Source organism: Gymnodraco acuticeps, unplaced genomic scaffold (genome assembly GCF_902827175.1).
Source record: "Gymnodraco acuticeps unplaced genomic scaffold, fGymAcu1.1, whole genome shotgun sequence".
In the NCBI taxonomy this organism is placed as follows: domain Eukaryota; kingdom Metazoa; phylum Chordata; class Actinopteri; order Perciformes; family Bathydraconidae; genus Gymnodraco; species Gymnodraco acuticeps.
In genome coordinates, this window is record NW_022992084.1 from 35,100 (window position 1) to 61,834 (window position 26,735).

Here is a 26,735-nt window from a genome sequence, read left to right on the forward strand (position 1 = left end):
ATGTACCAATGTTATGAATACCGCTGTATATTGTACAGTTGTTACATTATGCTTTGCCAAGCCTAGTATATATTTGATATATATTTGTATCTCTTGCTTTGCACAATCATATTGTCCCTTCCTCCCCCTCACTTGGAGTTTTGTGTATTCACTGGAACTACCAAGTTGTTTTATAGGAGAAGGTAAAACTATATCAAGCATATGCAGGCTTTTTTATCTGCATTTGCAGCTTTCCGTTTATTTATTTTTTACAAGGAACAACACTTTATCTGCGTAGAAGTAAGAACCAGGTCCTGTAACAGGAAGCAAAACAAATAACTCCACTATTCTTGTTTTTTGTGTGAAAAAACAACACAATTAACATGTAAAGTTTGCTAATTTTTATTCAGCAGATTTTTAATAGAATGCAAAGGTCCATTATTTGGAAACAAATTCAAACACTTTCTGCTGTGGCTATCAGAGACAGAAAAAGACAGGATCATAAGCATTATCAGAATGTAAACTTTACAGAAGGAGATCGAGAGATGATACAAATGCCTCATGATGGCATTCCTTTTTTACTGGTCATTAAAATCATGACATAGTGAATAAACGACAAAACACTCGCCACAAAAACATCCGCAAATGTCATCACACAGATATACATTGAAGACAAAATAAACTCATCCTTTTTTTTTTTGTCTGTGTGGCTCCACCTACAGTATTTCTCTAAAATAAACCATTTACACTTTTCAACATATCCTCACATTTACATGAAATTCATTAGGGAAGCATTTGTTTGCCAAAATCAAGCGTCCCCCCCGAGCACCCGGCCCCTTCCTGTGCAGAGGAAACAGGGACTGGGCAGGAGTCAGAGAGCAAGGGAAGTGATTGGCCGAAACACATACTTAAGTATAATAATTATTATCATTCACACAGTAAGTCTGCTGAAAAGGTAACATGGCAAATAACACAGATTGGCAATAGTGCAGGCTGCTTGAGCTGGCAGTGGGCCATTAGGAACAAAGAGATGAGGGGAAAGGGATTCTTGCACGAGTTACTTTTAGATGTAGCATTGCTAGCATGCTCTATGTGGAGCTACAGGGGAGAAAACAATTAAGAGCAGAAGAGAAGTCAGGAGGGATGAAATGTCAAATAAAGAAGGAAGATTGAGTCAATGCTAGTCGTTTAGTTATCGTCATCTGTCTTCTGTCCAATGTGTGCCGTCCATGGTGGTCTTTGGAATGGTGTTGATTGGATGGTCGATATCTTTTTTTTTTAATCCCCCGTTTTTTTTTTTAACGCCTGTACCCGAACTCATCGGCATCGTCCGCACGGAAGTCCCCGTAGCGCCAAATGTTGAGCTGAAGGGAAGAGGGAGATAGACGTTATTGACCATGATGAAAGAAAACACAAAGGGTGGTTATGTCCCCAATGGCTCTGAATGGGGCTTCAATGACCTCTCTTGCACATTACATGTTAAACGGTTAGGAACATAAAAGAGAGAGTGGCAGGGAGAGAAAAAGCCAGCAATGTCCAAAGTACGGTCACTGCTTTAAAGCCAAAAGTGAAGGCTGCTGCTGCTGCATCATCGTCGTTGTCGTCATCATCATCATCATCCAGACAATCCATCTCTTTGTGCATGCCCAAATTTGAGGCTGACAGTGGCTCAAACACCCCCCAAACACCCCCCCCGTCTATCACTTCTCCTCCTATACATTCACATACCTGCCCCGCCTCATAAACCAACACACAAGTCTGATAGCATGTAGCTAAATGTTGCCTTTATTAAATACCATTGGCAGAGTGTGAGTGAGTAGTTTGGAGCTGGAGCCAGTATAGTTCTTTAATGTGATAGAAATAGAGCAGTCTGAGGGGTCTGTGTGTGGGATGTTTCCTTTTTTGGCTCTCAGAAGCCTGCGCGCTCAGCTGTTAATGCTGTGATTCATAGCTAATTAGCGACTGTGCTAATTAGCACTAGTTATTAGGATGAATGAATGAAGCCATTTGTTCGTGTTGCCATTCCCCCGTCTCCCACTACGGTACCTTTTTTTCACCTCCTCCCTGACGCCCTGAAAACGTGGTAGTAACTGGAATTGTGATTAGAGCCAATTCCACCTCGACTGCCTCATTGTGAGCATGCTGCAGAACCACGGGGCGACTAGAAGAGCGCAGGAGGACTCTGAGCCATCGTGTTTGACATTTACACGAGTAGAAATAAGATGGGATCTGTGCGAGCTCAAAGGGGATCTTGTTAAATGCAGCTCGGATCTGTCCAAACACCTTCCTGTCAGGTCTAAATATAAAAAGTGGCCTATGCAAAAACAACTCCAACACTTTTCTCCTTAAAAAAACCCATAAAACGTGCAGTTCAGTTTGACTCAACCTTTTTTTTTACTTCAACAAGAGCCAAGCCCATTAGTTCAATAGAAGAAACACATATCATATATATATATTTTCTCTCTGTAAGTATTCCCAGATCAATCAGGCTTTGACTATACGGTCCACACACGTTCTGTTAAAGCATTTCCTCTGGCTGGTGTGTGTGTGTGTGTGTGTGTGACTTGACTCATCTTAACCCCGTGTGTTATGTGCTGCCTTCTTTTCACTCTCCATTTTTTCCCCTTCTCGATTTCTACCCCCAGTGCACACTTTAGCACACAACCCCACCCCCATTTCACAGTATGGACATGCACAGACTGTGGGCAGCAATCCATATGGGACAATGTGGACTGCCAATGCAATGTGTCACATCTTGACAGAGAGAGAGAGAGAGAGAGGGAAGACTTCTCTCTGTGGTTGGTGTATAGAAGTAATGAGGGTTGTAATGCAGTCTTGTTTTGGCAACATTAGATATCTCACAGAGAGGCAGACAAACCCCAGAAAAGCTGCTTTAAGACAAAGACATGAGGCTGATTGTGATGAAGTGACTTACCCTGGCACTCTTGGCAGATTCTTGACTGTTCAGGTACTCTGTCACCTAGGGCACAAAGAAGAGACATTAGCATATCACATCAGTGCGTCACAGGCAGGATTTTAGAGGATTAATGTGATTCAACGCGTCCTTTCAACCTGCTCTGCCCCCTGGAGACATTACACTTTTTTGAGAAGGTCAGCACTGGATGTAAGGAACACGGTGTCCTCTTAAGACCAACAGCATGGAGATAACTCTCACACAGAGGGGTTATGTCACTGCAGGTGAGGAGGCACGTAGGAATGTGAAGGCAGCATACGGAGCGCTGCGTTAGGGCTCAGTGTTTGGGGTCAACGCTTCCTCCACTGTAGCTTCATGCTACAACTCACACTCGTAGAGCCACTGGAGATGATAGCATCATGCTAACACCTCACTGGTTTGTAGCAGTGATTTATAATCAAGTGCATTCACTGGAGACCCTGAGGGAGCTAGCTGCTAAAGGGGGAGGAGCCCCAAGTACCATTTCCTGAGCTCTATTGTACAGTATAAACAAGTGATCAGGCAGTCACGGTATCTCTGATGTTCCCCAATGCTTTCCTTTATTTAAGTTAACACAACTAAAGTTCTCAGCTTAATGCACACTACTCAATTTACTAATACATGATTTCTGGATTAATCATTCAATCATTTGCTCATTTAAATGTGGAAAATTGTAGAAACACGTTCAACAGTGATCTATTTCCCCCCCCACAGAGTTCAGGAACCAAACATGATAAATCCTTGACATTATTTTCTTAAACATTTACAATTATAGATGAGGAAAATATGTGCCATTCAAATTTCTCTCAATTCGCTTACAGTATCGACTGATGTTTTCAGCTCTGGTATGACTAGTTGCTTATAATGGAAGATGGTAGCAATATTAAGCTTTAATGAAGTACCAAGTGACTCAAGCTGTGCTGCCCTGACACACAGGTCACATGAATGCAAACAGCAAACTGTGTAATATCTGTTGTATGTTTTGCTGGACACAAAGTACTGAATGCAGTACTGAGAGTACTGAGAGTACTGAGAGTACTGAGAGTACTGAGAGTACAGAAAAGAGTCGGAGGAGGAGAGGAAGCATGGAAGTCAATGTGCAGCGTTGAGCATATTGACCGCTTCTGCTAGAACAGCCGTTTAGCCTCATTGAATGAACCAGTGATGAGTCATAGGGCACATGATCACAGAGAGGGTTTAACAGGCCTCGCTCGATTGGTCAGATGTGTACAGTGTGAAAGGATGTATGGACCTTCAACAAATTAAGCGTTTTAAAATCTGAGTGGAGCTGTCCTCTGACATCAGAGTGGAAACAGAGTGATACAACTCAACACAAGGTCCTAACATAATAATAATAATACATTTGATTTCTATAGCGCTTTTCTTGAACCCAAAGACGCTTAACATAACATACATACAGCTTAACATACAGCTTTATGTGTAACCCTGGCCACCCACTCTCACATTACATCGGTTAATGGTGGAAGGACTGTTCTGTAATTAAGATCGGTGCAGAAAAAAAGTCAATTTGCAAGAAAACAATTGAAGGAAACAACCCAAAGCAAGCATTAGAAAGAAGGACACTGTAATGATGAGTCATTGTGTTCTTGTAATGGATTCAATTGTACACCACCTTTTGTAGCTTATTATAGCAGCAGATGAGCCAGCTTTCACACTCAGACGCACACACTTGCCAGAACAAGGATGCCAGATGTTAAAACTGTCGAGTGTGGACGGGGCCCTGGAGTTTAATTGCTTAGCCAGCTCGTGCACATAGGTTGATTTGATAGCTGCGCTGCACATGGCACCACCACGATAACAGACCTGCAGCTGGATGCTACAGCCACTTTGTCCCAGAGAGCGCACGTGCACGTGGGCAAGTGGGGAAAGTGCAGTGGCTGCACAAGTCATCCATCAAAGCCAACTAAAGGAGAGGGGTTCTTTTTGGAAGGCGTTGGGATATGGCATCTTGGTCTCATCAGGCAGATGTCACCGTATGGGAGACACCCAACGGATGATATTTCACCCACACAAAAGGCCATTTATGCCATTGGGGTTTGGATGGGAGCGATGACAGCCCGTAGCACTTTAACTTTTCCTAGTGCTACATTTGGAAATCCAGGGGCCGACTACAATGAGGGAGAAGACAGTTTGATATCTGCCGAAGTAGCTATAGCAATATTTGAAAGTGTGTTATATTTATAAAAATAACGGAGGTTGAACTTTATCCACTTTTGCCAAACTCCACACAGCTGAGCGACTGCATGTGAAGTATTCTGTGAGAGCTGTAAGTCAAGAGCACTACAGCACAATATGCACAGATGATATGCCGCCACACTGGCACTGCCGCGGTGAGCCTCTTTGTCCTCTGGCCGGGGGGGGGGCCTTCTCTGGCTCGCCCTCGTCTTTCACTGTTCGGCTCTCTCCAGCTCAGTGCAACACAACAGCCAATCAGGGCACAGCTGAACACCGATGATGACTGCCTTTCGGATCCTGAACAGCCCCATGTATCCTGTACCGGATCCTTCTTTCATGGCTTTTCTATCGGCTCCAGCAGGGAGGCATAATGATTCATTAAGACGTGAACAGAAGCAGAACTCATCTGGAGATGACTTTATGTAGCAAAGGACAGGAACCTTTCTCAACATGGGAATCAAGTGCCATGTTGTTCTTGTAGAGTTGTCAGAAGAAAGGAATGATGTTGCAGCATAGAAAAGACCAACAAGGAGGAAGATGATTAAGTGTTTCAGGTTAAGAGAAAAATATGAAAGATATATTTTTCAAAAAGGATAATAAATGAGACGGCAAAGGAAGATAAAACGCAGCATTTGGAATGGGTTTGGGAGGCAGAAGGCAGCGGGTGAAAGCGTGTTTGTCTGGATGACCCTACAGAGCTCCCATATGTCAGACAGATGCCATGTTTGGTGAGCAGTGGCCATGGACACTGGCAGTAGCAGAGGATATGCTGTTTGGCTAAAGAGGATGCTGTGTGTGTCCTTGAATGTGTGTGATTGATTCTCAGCAGTCCACTCTGCTCAACATGCAACAAAACAACAGTTAAAAGTTTAGCTGAATGACAAAAGTCCATTTATTATAATATTAAGCCAAGATTATTCACAACTGCTGTCATTTTTAATGCATGCAGGTAACTTTCTAGTTGCAGACTTGGTGAGAGACTTTGTATAAGTGCGATGCTTCCCATAAGACGGGCGACAGGTGGAGAGGGTCTGGTGTTTCGGCACTTCTCAGAGTGTCGGCCTGGCTGTGAACTTGTCTGCCTGAGAGTGAGAGCGAGACCACGTATTTCCCCGCGCTGGCCTGCATGCCGTGCCCAGGTGGTGTTCTGGTAAGCACGGTGTGAAAGTGATGGATCTCAGCGAGCGCTAACATGGCAGCTATCTGACAGGTTGAGCGCGTCTGGTGCGTAGGTGAGCTGTGCCTTTTCTTGATTTCACAGCATACAGAAATGTTAAGTGTAACCAGGTTTTGGACGGGGTGCGTATGACTAATCAAAGTTGCAGCGTCATGTGCTCTCTTGGTCGTCGCTGCTGAGTTGGGATGTCAGGCGACGTATAAAGCGCTTGGGTGGAGGGAACAATGAGCCTTGTCCTCCACGCACGTTAAGCTTTTCTCATTAACACCAATGACGATCAGATACAGGCACGCATCTCTGCTTGTCTAGCGGACATCTCTCAGTGGATGTCTGCTCACCACCTCAAGCTCAACCTTGACAAGACTGAGCTGCTTTTCCTTCCGGGAAAAGAGTGTCCCACTCTTGACCTAACAATCAACATCGGCACCTCTGTTGTTTCCCGACTCAGACTGCAAGGAATCTGGGTGTGACCCTAGATAACAACCTGTCCTTCACTGCAAACATCGCTGCTACAACCCGTTGCTGCAGATACACGCTTTACAACATCAGGAAGATACGTCCCCAGCTGACACAGAAAGCGACTCAGGTTCTGGTCCAGGCTCTCGTCATCTCACGCCTAGACTACTGCAACTCCCTCCTGGCTGGTCTACCTGCATGTGCCATCCGACCTCTGCAGCTCATCCAGAATGCAGCGGCTCGTCTGGTCTTCAACCTTCCTAAATTCTCCCACACTACTCCGCTCCTCCGCTCCCTCCACTGGCTTCCGGTAACTGCTAGAATCCACTTCAAGACACTGGTACTTGCGTACCATGCTGCGAATGGATCTGGCCCTTCCTACATCCAGGACATGGTTAACCGTACACCCCAGCGCGTGCACTACGCTCTGCATCAGCTAAACGACTCGCTGCACCCTCGCTGCGAGGGGGACCCAAGTTCCCATCAGCAAAAACACGTGGGTTTGCTGTCCTGGCTCCAAGATGGTGGAATGAGCTCCCCATTGACATCAGCACAGCAGATAGCTTACACACCTTCCGGCGCAAACTGAAAACTCATCTCTTTCGACTCCACTTCGAGCGATAGATTTATTAACAAAGCACTTATATACTGATAAAGGACTGGCTTACCTAAAGCCAGTTGAGTAGCACTTGAAATGTTTTGGCTCTATGAAACCTGATGTACTTATATGATTCTGTTTTCTTCAAGTTTGTATTTTGTTGGTCGAACGCACTTATTGTAAGTCGCTTTGGATAAAAGCGTCAGCTAAATGCAATGTAATAATATAACACATCCTCCCAGACAAGAGCAGTCAAACTCCAACCACAAAAAGATTAAAACTGCCACTCACTCCCTTTTGTCGTTGTTTCTTTGTTGCTGCATTGCTCTTCTTTTTTCCTGATGCTCTCTCAATTGTTATTACATCTCGTTTCATTCTCCCTCCGCCTGCCATCTCTGTCTCCTTTTGACTCTTCCAAAAGCAACAAACTATGCACAAGACAGGTCGCCGTCAGAGCATTTGCTAGAACATAACTTCGGCTTTTATGTCTGTAACTCACTCTGTTGAGTGTTCTTGGCTTAGCTGAGGATTGTAGTCCTAAGAGATGTCTCTTATTCAACATGCCAGTGCATGAATACTGCATGGAGGAAGAGTAGGCCAAGGTTTGGGGAAAGTCTCTTCAGACTTTTCACAAGTGGTTTAGGAGCGAAGGGCTGGTAACATATCCCCATATTAGACCAGGAAGAGAATCCTCATGTGCACAGGCAAGGGAAGGTCAGTTTCTGAGTAGATGTAGGAAGGAAAGAATGCTATTCAAATTGCACATTTCCTAGATTCATAAATTAACTGTATATTGTACTCCTTAGAAGAACAAAGTATTCGATTAATTAACCCAGAAAGGGTGAACAACAAATTCAATAATAATTTTCCTGTACAATTTGTTTATTCTGTAATCAGCATCTGATTTGCATCTGCTACTTGTTGTTCTCTTAACTTCCCACTGCATAAAGCATTTCTGCAGATCGATGATGTAAGAGATTCTTGTTTGCTGTAAACTGCAGAAATCGCTGTTTTTGCAGAAAATAACTTGACATCAATCTCAGTCCAATCAGTTTACATCAGTCTGAAAGTTCATAAAAACCAGGGTAATTATTTTTGAGAAATCTGTAAAAAAAATGATAACACTAAAAAAAGAAGAGCCTAACATGTACATAACGTGTATAAGTGTCATTGGCCCTATCAGGGGGTACACTGAGAAAACGCCATGTTGCACGCTGGCCCCCCAGCATGGCTGTCGGAAGAGATCAGCCGCTTTGGAGGGAACGTGGCATGACAAGCCCACCAGCGTGGGTTCATAGAGTTAAGGAGGACACACATTTAAACACATGCCCACACACACACACACACACACGCACAACAAATGCAAGAACCAACAACAGCTATTACAAAAAACATTCTCCAATGTTCTCTAAGGGGCACGTAACACTAATGACACACACACACACACACACACACACACACACACACACACACACACACACACACACACACACACACACACACACACACACCACACACACACACACACACACACACACCACACGACACACACACACACACACACACACACACACACACACCCACACACACACACACACACACAACACACACACCACAACCACACACACACCACACGACCAACACACACACACACACACCACACACACCACACCCAGTACAACGTATAAAAGGCTGCATAAGAGTTTGCTCTTCCTTCTCTCCAAATATCTTTGTCTATCTCCCGATAGTTCACACTCAAAGTAATCTAAGTTGGAACATGTGGAGCCTGCACTCCCCCCTGACAATCCTCTGCTCACCCTCAGGGTGTGGTGTGGTGCCTGAGGACAGTTGTGCGGAACTGTGCTGTGTGTGCAACATCTTCAGAAGATGGAATAGCGTGGGGGAAGTGGCGGGTCCCGCTGGGTCAGGGCTAGGACATGTGTCAAAAGGGCCCTTCAGAGCAGCTGCAGCAGGGGAGGCAACCGCTTGTGCAAGTGTGTGTGTGTGTGTGTGTGTGTGTGCCTCCAGTCAATAACAGGGGAGCAGAAAATGTCCATTAAAAAGGCCCCATCTTTAACTCTTCTTGTAAATTAGGTATTGAGCCATCGGTGGGGGGCGGTCATGCTGTCACACACACATCAAGCCGTGTGTGTGTTCCCTTCAGTGTTTTCGGGTAAGAAGTGGGGTTCTTGCTGGACTTTGACACGCATTGGGTTTGAACATGGAGGGCAGTGGCCTGAAAGTCAGTCGTTGGTGGTCAGCATACGGCTAATAGCCATCTACTGTATAGATAACAATGTTGCTGCTTTACGCATTGTGTTCATTCTTTTCCTTTGGTTGTGTGAGGTTTAAACGTTTTGCATTTTTCTTGTTTGCCTCCATTCTATATTTAAAAAAACAAACAGTTGTGTATGAGAGACCAGCACGTGTCCTATGTTCTTTCTCACTGCTGGAGGACAGCTGAGAACAGCAACGACACGACATGAAACGTTTGCCCACAAGGCCTTATTCTGGTACCGTGAAACACCAATGTTCCCATGAGGCATATCATCAGTGTCCAAAGCAGTGCCGGAGCAGTACGGCAGCAGCAGACCCCATCACAGGAGCCTCCTCACTGTAGGCTGTGTACCAAACAGCACAACTGCTCTTTGATAAATGGAAGAAGCCATCCCTTGAGGCATCCTGGGCCTCCTTCCTGATTTCCATGGATTCCTCACATGCAGCTCCACACTTCCAAGCACACCATTTCATCTTCATCTACAGATACTACCCCCATTAACACAATTACTGCAGCCGCTATTAACTACACCAGGGACTCCAATGACAACCACCCCCCACTACCTGTGAGGCAGTTTGTGTGAAAAGACACTGATGATCTCACATGAGCCACAACCTAAAGGCTGCCATTTTGGCCCCACAAGGTACTTCAAAAGCCCTCATACATGAAGAGCAAGGCATCATACAGCTACATTACAGGAAAGAAGATACATGGATAAAACAAAACTTCCTTTCCCAGGGGGATGCTGGCTAATTAAAGATGCAAGGATTCTCATCTGCAGCTTTCACTCTCAGGGAGCCACATAACAGCTGTTTTCCCCATCATTTATTTCCCTGCTGACACACACAACTCTGATACCTTAATGAAGATCTTAAGCATGTCTTCACAAAAAGATGTGTGAAGACTTCCTTATCTCTAGTAGGGAACGTAATGAAAACCAGGCCGATGGTCGATACAGAAGGCTTCATTGTTGTTGTTGATTGAAAATAATTGTGCTGGCAAAGGATTGACAGACACATCCGAGTTTGTAATTGACTTGTAATTAGCAAACAGGAGATCATTAGCTTCTAACGCTAATGAAGTTTGGGGGGCTAGCACCGCTGTCAGTTAGCTGAGGTGACCGGGCGAGACGCACGGCACCGGGGGGGCGGCCAGAGTTTGAATCAGTCATGTAGTTGGCCGTCGCTGACAGGAAACACTGGTGAACGCAGCAGAGCACAAAAGATAGTGCTTCTAACCACTCACCCATCTTCCAATTGAGCTGTCATGACAGATTCATTACAGCCCCATCTGCGACCAAAAGTATATATCAGAGTCAAAGATAGTTGCTGCGGGCACTAAATACTCCTGTACCCAATCAAGTAGAAAGAACAAATACATTATTAGTAAATCTGATATCTATTAAGCCCACACTTTTTCTCATTAAATGTTAGCCTACATTAGTAGTGTGTCTCCCTTCTGTATGCCTTCACTTAAAATGTCATAAAAGAGAGGCATTCATGTCAACCCAGTGTGGGCTCACAGGGCAGAATGGGCTGATGCAAGTTGCAAATAATTGCAGATAACAGCATTTTAAATCACAGCTCATTGCGAGGCCAACACCAGGTCTGATCTGAGTGCCTCTCCACTTTAATTCATGGGGAGTATTGTTCATCATGACAGGGAAACCAAAGAAAAAATTCAAATCAAAGCACGCAGGAGCCAAACGAGCCGCTTCCTATCGCAGACAAATTAAATCCTCAAGCTCAGTTTGGATAACACGAATAGCAAAGGTTATACAAAGAACAGGGGGAGAAGAGGAATTGTGCATTAGTAAAGAAGTCTCTGAGTGGAGAAGATAAGTGATAGTGCTGTGCAAAAGCCAGGGAAATGGAGGTGGAAGAGGAACGGAGAGTACAGGGGCGAGTAAACAAGAAATAAGTGATGAAGAGGAGAGCAGTGGAGAAGATGAAAGGCGATGGAATGAGAGGAGGAAATAAGATGGACTTTTATTATTAATCTGCATTTGACCCATCCTGTGTTAGGAGCAGTGTGCTGCCATTTTGAACGACGCCCGGGGAGCAGTGTGGGGAACGGTGCCTTGCTCAGGGACACCTCTGTAGCACTTGGTCTTGCCGGGACTTGAACTGGTGACCTTCCAGTTGCCAAGCCAAGTCCCTATCGACTTCACCACCACCGCCCCACAAAATATATTGAGTGAAAGCAGACTCTGAACAATGAGTGGAAACTGTGTTTCAGTGAGTGTATGCCAGTGAGGCAAAGTGCCATTCAAGCACTGGATGTTGCCAGTACATTTTAAGGATGGCTTAGATAACTCTACTGAGCCTGAGGTGGAGAAGGCATAAATACAGTGTGTACGTCTCAGGACATAGTAAGAAAGAAAAAGTCAAATGTGGTTTGCAGCCTGTGTTTTTAAACACACAAGGAACCCAACAGGAAGTTTATTATCCATGTTGGGCAAACACCCGTCACCTTCTGGTCGCCAAAGCTGTCATATTCTAAGTAATAATTCCTTATATTAAATAGATGTTCAGATTATACTTAAAGAGTGAAACCCCCAAATCAAAAAGATATATTGTCCTTGATTATTTTTGCAATGTATTATTTTAGTGTTGCAGATATTGACAGTAGACATGTCTTCATTCTCTCCAGTATAATAGAAATAGATTGTTGCTTTGTCTGTAAAGCTCAAAGGGACAACAAACTACATTTGTAGAAATCTCAACAGCATTGTCTCTTTCACAAAGTGAGTAGATAATCTTGAATAACCAGGTCACGATTTCTGGAAAAAGACATTGGTGTTGGGTTTTTGAGCTGCAATACCTGCATGTAGGTATCTTATATTGGATAGAATGCAGACAGACTCAGCAAATAACACCTAAAGAATGTAGGCCAACAAATAGAACTACAAATCAACATTTCTGGATGTGGGGGAAAATGTCCCCTTTAAGTTATACTATTGTTACGTTTTTGCTGATGCCCTTTTGATTGAACATAAACACTTTCTTGCGATTTGTGACGGGGAAAATCGATGCACTCATATCTACGCATTTCCTAGAGTTGACTGAAGGGAAGAAACAGATTTTGTTCACAACTCAAGGCAATCAGACCAAATGGCCTGACACTAAACACTGACTATGGTTGCCAGGAGCAACCGTTACTGTTCTGCTTCGCCAACAGCTTTTTAAAATGGTACCAACATTAAGATTTCATGTTGCAATCGTACCTGACAACGTGTTGGCCATTACCGAGACTTTGGCAACAATCAAATAAGATTTCCACAAAAGCTTCTTCTCAAGCTCTACATCTGAAATGAAAATGTCTGAGTAGTGAAAGAGGGAATGAGCAGACGGAGAAATAAGGACATGGAAAATGTGATGTAGTAAGACCCGATGGGTGAAGTCTTTCTTCCAGAGAAAATATGTGAGTTACTGGCCCCTGATGCCTGAACTGTTGTGTCTACTGTAGAAAATGTAAAGCGCATTAATGTCCCTTCTGTTTCCAAGGCTGTGCCGGTCATCAAGCAATGATATCGCTCTCAGTCAATAATCTAAAAATCAAAGCCTCGTGCAGGAGGACTACACACGGTATGCCAGATGTAGAACAGATTAAACTCTATATGACATTAAATCTGTCTACTGTAAGTGTAAATACAGTATGTGTGTGCACATAGAATATATACATATATAATGTTAATCTGCATTTTTGGGTCATCTACTCTTAAACCCAAAATATTTTTAAATGTAGGCCAAATATACTTTAACCCGACAGCTCTTGGTCACTCGGTCAGTTTCTCCTCACTAAGAACAGATTATCAATCGTTAATTTGGTTTACTGATTTTCCATCAGCCTCCTTCTTTGAGTTCCTGCCTCCCTTTTAATATCCCTCTTCCCTCTAATTGGATACAAGCAGCTGGCGTGCATAGGATCATCTTTTCGCCTATACTTTTCCCAACGACTGTTTATCCAATGCCGTGATAGTATAGCTGCAACTAAATCCATCCATATGGTGCACATAGTGAGCATCAGTGAATGGGGCTTAAAGGCAGAGATACTCTAGAAAAAGGACATAAAACTCCAAATGGATGAACATCCCTCTCTGCTCTCCCTCTCTTGGGACAATGCCATCCTCAAAGACTGGTGTTAACCTTCAGTGCACTTATGACTGACTATTGATAGTCACTGAAGTGCCAGTGAATATTAGGGCCCATCTGTTACGCAATGCTTAGAGCGAGAGTACAGATTACAATGACCATGTTCCAATCCCCTGGAATGGATAATGAATAAAGAATAGAGCCAAAATGGAACAGATATGAAGGACAAAAGTCACTCTTACAAGGAGGCTGATAGTCTGGACGAGTGAGAGGAGAGAAAGGAGGAAATAAAGAGCTCAGGGAGAGCCGGTTTGGATAGCACACTATCAAAGGCTCGGGGGAACTTTCTATAAAAGAGGGGGAGAATGGGGGCACGGATCCAGAGGTCAACAAAAGGTTGTTTCTTGGAACATTTCTTGGCTCCACTGCCCTTGCGAGATAACATTTTCTGTTGTGGCACCAGCAGCAGCTGCAGCGCTGTTCATGAGAAATGCACCATGCAAACAAATGACTCTACATCTACTTTAAATGACAAAAAAAGGGACATTTCACAGCAAATATATGTAAAATGTAAAGGCCTTCATCGAAAGCAGGAGTCTGAAGGTGCATATCATATAGGGATGGGTGAAACTGAAAGAATAACATATTCACAATGGTTTTGATTTACAACATCAAAACATTCCCTGTCCATGCTATGGCTGCAATTTCATTCTCTCCGCATTCTGTTCTGAACAACCAGGATCATTTGGTCTATAAAATGACAGATTTGTTCAAATCATCAAAGTCGTTTCCCAAACATCAGGGTGATGTTTTGAAATGTCTTTTACCAATTGACCAGCAATCCAAAACATTATACATAACTAGACAAACAACAGCATTTCAAAGCTATATTGACACGTTTCTTTCAAATGAAGTTTGAAAAACGGCAGAGGGAATAAATCCCTTGCAACATATTGGACTTTTCCAAGGGCTCAACTAATCCATATAGAGTCAATACTCTTTTATCATCTCTAATAAAGCCTTAAAGATCAGAAAGGGAACCAGGTAAGCTACAGCAGTGCTCAGGTAGAGGACTTCTCGCTGGGCAATGTAGCGACTATATACATCAGAACTGCTAAACCCACACATTCTATAAATCAGACACACATTATGCATTTGAAATGTTGCCTAATCACACTTGGGCTTGTTGGTCTTTGAGTTTGGAAGCAGACTTGATGGGTGAAATGATCCAGAAGAAATGCTGTAGAGCTTACTTTAACAGTCACTTGTAAGCACATTGGCAACACGGCTGCTTGGTAAGCTTTCTCCAGATCAAAACATTTGTCAGTAGCCAGTGAGGGAGAGGCGAATGCTGGAGATGCAGCTGTTGAATACTAAATAGAAACCATTTGATCCAACAAAACCTAAATCTGCACAGTCTAAGCCTATTAGTGGTATGGCTGAAAGGTTTTAATCACTGTCCTTTGTCTATAGGGTCCATTACCCAGAGACTGCATTATAGTTCCTGGCTACTCTTGAGAGGTCAGGGGTCAAAACACTCTTACAATGATGCACAGTGCTTTATTGACTAACTAAAGAGGCGGCAAGTGCTTTTATTGGTGTGAACAAGAATGAGTTAGTAACTACATCGCCATGTGTGAGTTGAAGAACAAATGTGTTCCTGCCACCAGCCTCTAATGTACAGGAATATATATTTTCATTATGTTTATGAACAATTACACTCTAGTGGACATACTTGTCCGTTCCATTGTGCATTGCACTTTAAAACAAAATAACAGAGTGTCTAATATTGGGCTTGTGCGTAAGCGGTAATTGCAGCAGGAATAAATATCCTCAGTTTTTTTTCTTTATCTTTCATGGACAGAGTGGCGCTGAGTCTGCTGGGAGAATAAGCATAATGAGAGGAAAGTAAATGAGCGACGCTTCACGGTTTGACAAAATGGCTGCCATCTGAGGCAAATTGTAGAGGTGTGTTAATTATGCGGCTGTGGATTGACAAGTGTGGAGAGGTATTGTGTGTCTAGTGGCACAGTGCTCACATTTGAAAACCTGCAGGCATTTCATGTGATACTAGCCTCCATTTATAAAAGGAAATCGATACATGACAAACTGAGATGGAAATGACTGGGCGGATACATGCTATAGGACTGCTAGAGAGCCATAGGCAGGATATGGACCCTTTTAACATTAAATAATACACAAGGGGCCCATTTGCCGATGACAATAGTAAACATTTAGTGCACTGTTAAAACATGTATCACCTCCTACCATTAGTTTGATTGGTGGCATTGTCTATTTAGAACAGCGCTGACACAAATATTGATCCATACTCTGCATTTCGACAGCACTGAGTAACATGAAGTAGGTTGAGAATAATAATAAGTCATATTTTGAAAGAGAGATGAGATTTTCTGTTTGACATATTGTTACAACCACAGGGTTGTCACACATATGCACACAACAGTGAGAGTAGAGCTGGGAAATCAATAGAAAATGTACAGAAACTGACATTCCTGTATGGATCCCTAACTGTTCAATAAAAGCAATATTTCACACAGGCAGTTCAGTAGTGTTGTCACGCTACTAACATTTTGGTTTCGATACCAAGTCAAGAATTGCGATACCGATTATTTTTCGATACTTTTCTTAAAAAAAGGGAAACAGTCTTAAATGTAATTATTGTGCTTTATTTCACACCAGAACCATAACACAAACTTTTAAACAATGAGAACAATAAATAAAATAAATGACTAGTACGAATTTATATTAAATACAATTAAGCATCATCTATAAACAACTTTTTTGTTTTTCGCTTCTGGAGTCTTTTTTGTCAATAAGCCGAGGCGTATGCTCTGGCAGCGAGCGCGTGCACGAGAGAGGGGAGGGACTTAGAGCGTGCTTGAGAGGGGCGGGACTGCAGGCACGGCTGCAGTGCAGGGAGTGGAAGCAGAGCGCTGAACACACACGGCTCTTATTAAAACGGCGCTTTCTCACCGGAGTACTTTTCCCCGTCATTCTTAAAGTACCGATACTAATGAAACGGAGGAATCGTACCGTTTTTAACGGCAGGGTATCGCGGTACCTTTCAAGTATCGGTACACCGTGCAACACTAATGCACATAAGAGCAGGGATGGCTTAACTCTTGTTATTAAATAGAGCTTGAACGCATAATAATGGTATATGATTGAACCTGTGATATTTAGCAAATCAGGAACAGTATGTGCTGTTGACAGATAACGTAAACTAACTCTATTACAACACAGATTGTTCACAATGTGGCAATATCAAAGGGAAAAAAAGGTGCACCCGTTCAGGTTTATAAGCACTTGAATGTTTTTTCCTCTTCGCCATGGATTGGGTGGAAAAAAAAGTACAACATGATACAGTGTGCCGGTCGCATTTTGTCATGGTGCATGCACAACTGTTCAGTAGCTAAGAAAGAATACGATTTGGACTTGTTTCTACATTAAAGTAAAACAGTTCAATCTTACAATTATTATAAAGAACTATCAGTGTCGGTCAGCATTGTTTTCTAAATGTGGATCCACTGAACACAGAAAGCCAAATCTGCACTGTAACCACAGTTATTTGGCGATACAATTAACCATGACTGCTTAGTCTACAGCCCCAGTGAGACCCTAACTGTCATTTACTTGGAAATAGAGAGTCATTGGTTGCCTAAAAGTGAAAACAAGCAATCGACTCTGAGAGAAACAGCCCAAGAAGCCTCCAATTTATATTTATGTCTTCAATAGATCTATTGAAATTGCTTCATTTACCACAAACGCCTCCCAATCGCCAGCTTTTCATCCCTCCATCTCATCACTTACCATCTTCTTCAGGTGCTTCTCCTTGCGGACGTCCACCATGACCATGCCCTCCTTGACCAGGCCCAGGCCCACATCGTCCTTAGTGTCTCCGAACTGTATGGTGACATGCGGGCAGTTGGCACCCGAGTACTCCACGTTCATCAGGCACTGGCTGTTTTGGATGTCCCGCACAACGCAGTCCACCACGTCCGCACGGACATCCTCCTGAAGAAGCAGGGGGTGATAGAAGAAGGGGTAAGGAAGAAAGAGGAGGTGAGGGAAGCACAGGAGTGGGGCAGTAATGGATGGTGGGTTTAAAGAAGGAGGACAAAAGAAGAAAATAGAAGGAGAAAGGGAGGGAGAAAGGGATAATTACTATGTTATCATATGCATACAAACACACAAGTACATGCAATGTAGAGGCTGATAAAACCCTTATGTATGCATGAGCCTCACTGTGGAATTGGATTTCTGTTGGGGGGAAAAACTTTTAAGAAAGTGGGAGAAAGCCTTTACACGTTCACTTAGTTGCGTTGTCAGGAAGAACACATTGGCGAACATCATTCTCAGATCGATTACAATTACACGATCACTCACAAAGTCTGTCACGTGGCACGGCAATTATCCAATGAACTATCTCGAGAGATTTGAGTTTGGCTGAACTGTATAGTCTGACTCTCACCCTCCCTCATCCTCCTCCTTTCTTCAGTTAGTTACCTTGCTCTCTCTTCTTCCTAACATTCTAGAAAGTGAAAGGCCAGCGTTTGATTGAACACATGGTGGAGAAGGAGGTGGAAGAGCTGAAATGCAATCCTGACCCCACGTCCTCCAGCAGTCTGGGCGGAAAAGCGAGAAAAACAAGGGAGCTGCATTTTCAGAGGCAGGATGACACTTAAAAACAAAAATCAGTCCTGGCCATCATCCATCCCTCCCCTACACCATCCATCTCTTTGCTTCCCTTCTTTCTCTCCCCGGTCTTGTCTCCATGGCAACCCCCTTCGAGCTAGCCGCCCTTGGGTATATGTGTGTCTTGTGTGTGTGTGTGTGTGTGTGTGTGTGTGTGTGTGAGCGTGTGTGGGCAGGGAAGCTTGTTCAAGGCACAAAACTAAGGGCCTTTTTTGTCCCCGCTCTCCCCCCGGTCAACTTGTCACAGGCGCTGCAGGGGAGCTCGGGGCGGGAGAGAGGCAGTGTGTGATAGAGGGAGAGATAGAGAGCAGACACAGGGTGAGAGATAAGAAGGAGACGAGGGGAGACAGTGTAACAGAACAAGAATCCTTTGACGCTCATGAGGCGCTGATACAAAATGAATGAGAGCCTTCTAGTGACCCTCTGTTGCCATATGTGCAGAACAGCCCCAGTTACAGCACTCCAATGTGTTAAATCAGGTCAACATATTTGCATTTGACCAACTGTTATTCAATGTAATTGGAAGTGCGGTTAGGTATCGTTTCCTTTTTTTAATGAAGCCAATACAGTTACTCAGTTTCAACCAGCGAATATGTGTATAGATTGTTTTGTAGGAAATCAGTCATTAACTGGGAAATGAAGCCTATTGATCAAATATCAATACGCACTGTAACTTTTATTCATGTATTTATACCGGTGTTATTCTATATTAGCTTGTTTTATGTTTATTTTATTTTCTTTGGTTTTTAATAATTGTTTTTAAATGCTTTTTTTAAGAATTAAGTGTAGAACCTTTGAGTATGAGAAAACGTTGCCATACGACACATTCATGAAGTCATGCTTCACAAATATATATAAAATAGAGCTCATCCAATATCAATAAGTTGAATTATTTACATAGAAATGGCCAGGTAGATCTGTAGTTTCAAACTTTGCATTCTCTAGTTATCTTTCCTTTTCCCCGAAAATCTAGATATGTGGATTATTTGCACGACAAAAAAAGGAAGAGGAAAGTAATATGGCGGTGAGTAAGTCATGCTAATGAGTTAGCTAATGAGCTAATGAGACATATTACTTATAACAACCTTTTAACTTCCAGTTGTTTAAAGCCGACTATTGTGTGGCTGGACCTTTTGAGCGTGGTGGTACTTTTAAGAATTTATTTTGTTGTTCATCTTTTTTACAAGTGTACTCTTGGCATAAACTACTTTCTTTAATTAGCTGACCGGGGACAATAAAGAGGTGGCAGTCAGTCCTGAGTGCAGGCAGCTGAGACTTCACATCCCTAATAAAAAATTGAGTAATAGTTTTAAAAATGTGGTAGCAGTGGCTCAGATAGAGGTAACTGCCACAGGCATGTGCCATGGAGATGATGTGTGCCATGGAGATGATGTGTGCCATGGAGATGATGTGTGCCATGGAGATGATGTGTGCCATGGAGATGATGTGTGCTCTGTGCTTTGTCAAGTTACTGGCACACCTTTCAGGTTTTTTTCCTCCAAAACAACAAAACATTAACAGAGGCACCTGCCGTTTCTTTAAAAGATATTATGAAATTTCACTAGAAAACAGCAGCATCATTTTGTTCTAGTGGCAGGCTTTTGGAGGAAGATGATTCAAAGAAGCCATTGTGAAGACAGACATTTTGTGAAGGGCATCAGGTGTCAGGTTGTGACACAAAGACAACAACTTTCTCTATGTGCAGCAGCAAAAGGCGAAGCACAAGTGGGGCACCGTGCTGTCAGCGCGAGTGACACAGTAAAAAGCTTCAGATAAAACACACGGCAAACACATCAAAAGGCAAACCAAGAGCAAAGAGAACCAACAGGAAAAAGGTTAGACAGATGCAGAGTGACAGAGAAAGAGTGAGCAGGAAAGGTGGAAGGTGCATGTCAACCCCTAACACGTGGGAAAGCTTCAGAGTGTGTTTGTGTGTGTGTCTGGGGGCTGTATAGTGTAGGTGGTGCCTTTGCTCCCTGGGCTGGACCAACAGATGGGCCACTTCATCCTTCAGGAGACACTGACTCATGAGACAGGTGACAGCACGCAGGACACACACACACACACACACACACACACACACACACACACACACACACACACACACACACACACACACACCACACACACACACACACACACACACACACACACACACACACACACACACACACACACACACACACACACACACACACACACACACACACCACACACACACACACACACACACACACACACACACACACACACACACACACACACACACACACACACACACACACACACACACACACACACTACATTGACTGACATGCATTTCCTGGAGACTTATCCTAACCTTAACCATAACCAACACATGCCTAACCCTTACCCTTACCCTTAACCTAACCAAGTCTGCACCGTAAAATTAATGATTACAATTTTTATCTTTAAAAATGCAATGAGAATATTGTATTAAGTTGTTTGTTCTTACAGCTCAGGGAAAATAAATAAATAAAACAAATACAAAACAGGCTCATATTTACGACAACAGCCTCGAAACTACCCGTAAAGTTGAATTGACGTCTCTCTAAACACTAGCAACGGATTTATTGCACGACTGCTGTATTAGATTGCATTACCTTTAGATAGATGTACATGATAAAATGGAAACTGAGTGTCGATAAATAATCCAAATCAGCAGCAAGCGTGTACATTGTGAAAACTACTCTTTAATTCTAGGAACAAACATCCTAATGCTTATCTAGGCTAAGTAGAACAAATACTCTTTAAAGTAACACACATGCACGCACACACACAAACAAACACACAACCAATTTAAGACAGGGCTTAGTACTGTGCCAATCAGGCATGTCCCTAAAAAAAACATCAACAGTTTGCATCTGTGCAAACTATTCATGCTGCCGGCTCAGGAGGCTTCCAATGAGTTGACCCCCTGACACACAGTCACTCACACACACAGAGACAAGCACACACACCGGAGGTTGAGTCAACACACTTGTGTAAACAAGAAGATTAAGGATGCAAAAAAATAGGAACTGCTGTTGGGCTATCAGATGGACATTTATATGCATAAACACTTCCCCATGAAGTACCTAGATTGTTTGTATGCATCTATAGGATGGCAGGCAGGCTGGGTTATTGAATAAATATTGTATACTGTACCTTATCAAATTGTCCATGAAACATTAATGTCTCTCTGCTACTATGTCAATTATTCTATAATTGTTTGCAACAAAGTAAATCAAATGGCTCAGTGTTGGTCCTCGCTCCGACTGCTTGTACTCCATGCATTATGTATGAGCATCATTTTCTTGCTCGGAATGAAAACTGGTCCCCGTCAGTCAGTTACAGACTTATCACCTCGTGCGATAAGTAATACTCAAACAAATAGTGCGTCTCGCTAGAAAAGTCAACTTTCAAATGCTAGCGGAAAATGAGACTGAAGACGTTGATATCTCAAAAAGTTAATTCTTAGGCCTTCAGCCGCAACACATATCTCTACTCGGCACTTGACTTACGTCCAACGGGACCTGGATGTAGGCGAGGGCGTGCTCGGTGGCCTGTGCGGGCAGGGTCCGGGTGCTGAAGGCGGGGGGGATGGCAGCCAGACGAGTGGATGACACAACTTCTCTCTGAGGGAGGAAACAGAACACACTCGGTAAAGACATTCGGGGTGTTTATCTGTGCTATGATACGTTGACAAACAGCAGCATTTGTTTTTCTGTGTTATCAAGACAAAATATTGAAGCTGTAATTTAATTCTTGTTTTAAAAAGGTAAAAAGGATTGACTCTTGGTTTATGTCTGATGTTTTGAGATAGTAAAGTTAAGCTCCAACAGTTGGAGTGTATGTCTGTGATGATGACTTTGTCTAAGCGAACATGACAGAGACATCCATCTCTCCTGCTACGACTGCAGCAAAGCAAGCCAACAGAGATGTCAAGGTCTGTTCAGTCTGGATACAAATAAGAAAAACAAATAGTTTGGGATGAAAATTCACATTCTGATTTCTTTACATTACGGAGTGCATCTCACAAATCAAATGCCTCTGCAAGTGAAGGGCATCTTCAAATCAAACACAGCACACACTCGGGCTGTAAATCCATCCCGCACTCTGTCAGGTTTCTATTTTACCTCGGTTCTGAATCAATTCTGACATCTTTGTGTCACTTTAACAATGATGGTTTACAACTGTGATAGAAGGACAGATGCCATCTTGTAGCTTAAGGGCTTCATGCTTGTATGTCACCTTAACAATTATTTCACAGCTGTTTCTGCAGCATTATGAAGCCCCTTCACTAAGCTCCATCTGCTCTGTAGATCAGCTACAAGCTAAGAGTAAAGACCACAATGGATGTCAAGTTGGCAGTCAGATCTTGACAGATCATAAAACACACTTAAAGCAGTAAAACATAAAAAGAGAGCTACTACTTGCAAGTGTGCATTTGAATACAATGATGCTTGATTCATTATACAATGATAACAGGAATCACATTTGATGAAATCATTATCTTTCCACGCCTTTAACAATCCTATTTAAAATAAAGATTGGATGTACAGTACAGTAATCAACATGAGCTCTTGTCTCTGTATTCATGCTGACACGCCTACCAACATTTTCATCTTTACTGCTAAATGCAAGGTCAGCACTCCAGTTTGTACATTGCTATATATACAAAATAATTACAACATTTCCCTGATATGAAGCATAACAAAGCTCAAACATCCTGTCAGATGTGAGCCATGTGAGCACCACCGCAAGCTTCCTGAAGGGAGAACATGCAGGTGGAAAGTCAGACACATGCAGCCATTAGAATGGAGTTAATTTAATGACCCCCCATATATTAGGTTAATGTGTTCATTGGACTGTACAGTCTAGACAGAGAAGGCCTTGGATGTTTATCATGGAATAAGATTTATCATGGCCATATTTGAGTTTGACAGCACTGTAAATGCTGGCCTTAAAAATAAAAGGCAGAAGTGCTGTTTGTTAATGATCACGTCATAATTCAGGGAATGACCTATAGCCGATATGGGTGGCAATATAACCAACTAATAGCTCGTGACACAGAGGCATGAAATCCAGGCCGGAGTGACTCAACCTTCAATGATGTAAAACCACGGCGAAGGAGATGGATATCAGCGGTGTTCTTTTTTTTGGTGCGCCAGGTCGGCCTCGGAGAATCACACGTTCAGCAACATGCCAGGACACATCGCGTCTGCCTGCCAAACCTCGAGCTGTCCCCCGCTCTAAGGTCAGTCACACACCGTGCTGCTCCACTGCCCCATGGAACATCTCTTCGCAGGTCGGGGGTTGGCTGCGTGAGCCACTTGGTGATGCAAGCATGTGTACGCACGTCGGCAGAAACGCACACGAAAACGCACTCACGAGGATGCAATGCCTTCGTCATCACAGAAAATGAATAAAATGACTAGAGTGGGGGATTTTCTTTGCTTCAGTCATAACCAATGAAGGGAATACACAAACAAGTCTGCATCATGTTTGTCCTAAAATCTCCAGCTGAGAGGATACATAAAGGCTGTTAAGCAAACAACTGGTGTTTGAATAGATGAAAGAACTAGAGAATAAATCCCTCTTTGGATACGAGAGCGCCTCTGGCTGTGGGTTTGGCCGTTTCTAATCATTGTGATTTGTTTGGAGTCACAAACAACAGCACTATGCTTTAATGTTGAGTATCCAACAGGCAACACTTTTAGCACAGTTCAATTTGTGGTCACGGTTACTCACGTTGCCGTAGTCAATGTAGAAGACATGAACCTTTGCCGGTGACTCAACTTTCTCCACTCTGGCTCTGTACCTGCAGCAGAAATCGAATAATTGAGAGAGAGAGAGAGAGAGGCAGACAGAAAGGGGGAGAGAGAGAGAGAGAGAGAGAGAGAGAGAGAGAGAGAAGAGAGAGAGAGAGAGAGAACAGAGGGAAAGGGAGATGAAGACAGAGGGCACAAGAGGAAAAGGAGATGAGTAAATGATTCCGTGCTTATTTCCCTGGGGAGAAGGTGTTGCAGGACCTGTCTGTTGTGATCGGGTCGGAGGAGCGGGAGAGGAAGATTCGGCCGGGGGAGTGAGGGGGGACAGAGGGGATCTATCAGCACAGGCAGGGCTGGGAAAAGAGGCCTCTTTGCAATAAAGGACAGACATTTAGACCCATTTTGCCTTGTAGCAAATAACTTCAGTGCATTAGTGATAACCACAAAAGCCCAACATGTTCACTTCGTAAGGTTGGATTTTTTCCAGCACATTCGGCAGGCTGAATGTAATGAAAATAAACTGGATTTCCAGATCAGTGACAAATAAAAGAAAGTCTCTGTGTGAGGGCTAAACCATACTCATGAATTCATATACGAGCTACAAAAAGGTATGTGTTCCTATAGTTCAGGAAGTGTTTCTTTATCTGACCATTACTTGACATGGCCGAGAGGGGACGACAAAATGGCCGTGAAGCAACAATGGCAAATAATTACGGCCACATGGGCAAAATGTAAAAGACGAGAGAACAAATGAAAGCTAATCAGAAATGTACAAGAGTAATAAAGAACCGCACAGAGAGGAAGAGAAAGAGACAGTGTTTTAGTGACTGATGAACAGAGGTTTTCCTTTTCTATTTACTCCGACTCTGGTGTTCTAAGAAGATTTAAAAGGCGACGAGTTTCTAATTAGGCCGCTAATGAAACAAGCCCACATTCCACATGCATCACAGAATACAAAGCTATGAACTGAGAACAATGTGAATATGAACATAATGAGCTTGCTCTACAAAATTGGATGTTTACTACTGGGTGCAGGATTACTGTAACAGGAATACAATTGTTTTTATACAAAACATACTGAAGAACCTGAAGGTTAATATACGTCGACGTGCACCGGTGGCTTGGACATGGGTGTAACATAATATGTATTTTCCCCCCGTTAAAATCTGACAAGGAAGATAAGAGGGAAGAATGTAGGAGGGAAAGGGAACATTTGGTTTTTAAACAGTTCTGTGATCTTTTTTTCGCAGTCACCTTCTTGACACAGACTCTCTCTCTCCCTCCCTCGATCACTGTGACTGTTATCTGTCCCCATGACCATCTGTAAACTTCCAACATCCGGTGAGGAGATGAGGAAGTGTGCGCTGTGTGCTGTGCGTGTGTGTGTAACTGTCAAGCCACTGCTGAAAGGCCAAAGCAGAGGCAGGGAGCTAATTACCACCTGTAGGTGTCTGCAGCAAACGCATCACAGGCTGCGAAAGAGACACGGTAAAACGAAACGTCGGGTGTTCTTGAGAGGAGAAACACGATTATACGTATATATATATGTCTCAAGGAAATCTAGCTAATCAAACTATAAAGTGTCTCACTTGTGGACTTAGTTTCTGTTCAACATCAATTACTGGTTTGCAAAAATAACTTACTTATAAGGCATTGCTTATTTTTGAGTAACTAGCCCAACACTGGTTGCCATGAGAGCAGCTGCTTGATATGTTGAGGATTCAGTAAGGAGCCTCTTGCTGAAGTGTTGAAGTCTTACTAAGCTCTTAAATATGATCACGCATAATGAAATGCTTGCTTACCACTCGTCATCAGCAAACTTGGCTATGCAGTAATCCCCCCGGCGCGGGGCGTAGGACCCCTCCACGGGCGGCTGGGCGGCAATCTCTGCTCTCATGGTCTCCATCAGACTCTCCAACTGGCTCCCTGAGAAACACACAGACACACTTAAACTAACAGCTTTTGTTTATTTCTTTAAGTTGCATTTCATTACTATTGGCTGTTTTCATTTGACTTTGAAAAGTTTACAGTTTTGCCTCTATTAGCAGTATACGCCCATAGAGAAGAAGTTACATGTTTTAAGCTGTGTTTGTGTAGAATTGGTCTTAAATGTTGTTTTGTAAGCAACAGAGGGGTCAGATTCAGAATTCCTTTATTATTCCCACAGCAGGGAAATTAACAGATACAGCAATTGTGGCATAGCAAGTAAAAAAAAATGGCCAGACAATAATAAAGACTTGGCTAACTTATTAAATATAGAGGAAGCACACATTAGTAGTGGAATCAAATTAAAGTACACATCCATGGCTAAAAATGAGTAGCAGCGCGGCAATTACTGGGAGTGCTTCTAGTTTGCATTGTTCAGAATTTTGTTGAGATAATGACTTTATTGCCTGCTCCAGCATGGTTTATAATAAAACACCTGGTTTCAGTTGAACAACATCACTGCTTTGGGTAAATTAACTTTCATATAAACAATCAAAGAACACAATTACACACAGCTCTTCAGGCACA

The 26,735-nt window shown here is 43.1% G+C and overlaps 1 protein-coding gene across 1 annotated transcript in view; it reads right to left on the minus strand.

The window, feature by feature from the left end:
• Positions 1–365: 365 nt before the first annotated feature.
• The window catches only part of snd1 (staphylococcal nuclease and tudor domain containing 1), a 198,493-nt gene continuing 172,123 nt past the window's right edge, over positions 366–26,735 (minus strand). Inside the window, exons 19-24 of the mRNA XM_034202506.1 lie at positions 26,024–26,147; positions 24,202–24,271; positions 21,972–22,085; positions 17,563–17,766; positions 2,915–2,959; positions 366–1,343 (exon numbers count right to left, since the gene is read on the minus strand). Coding sequence (XP_034058397.1) covers positions 1,278–1,343; positions 2,915–2,959; positions 17,563–17,766; positions 21,972–22,085; positions 24,202–24,271; positions 26,024–26,147 — 623 coding nt within the window. The 3' untranslated portion in view covers positions 366–1,277. The remainder of the gene's footprint in view (positions 1,344–2,914; positions 2,960–17,562; positions 17,767–21,971; positions 22,086–24,201; positions 24,272–26,023; positions 26,148–26,735) is intronic.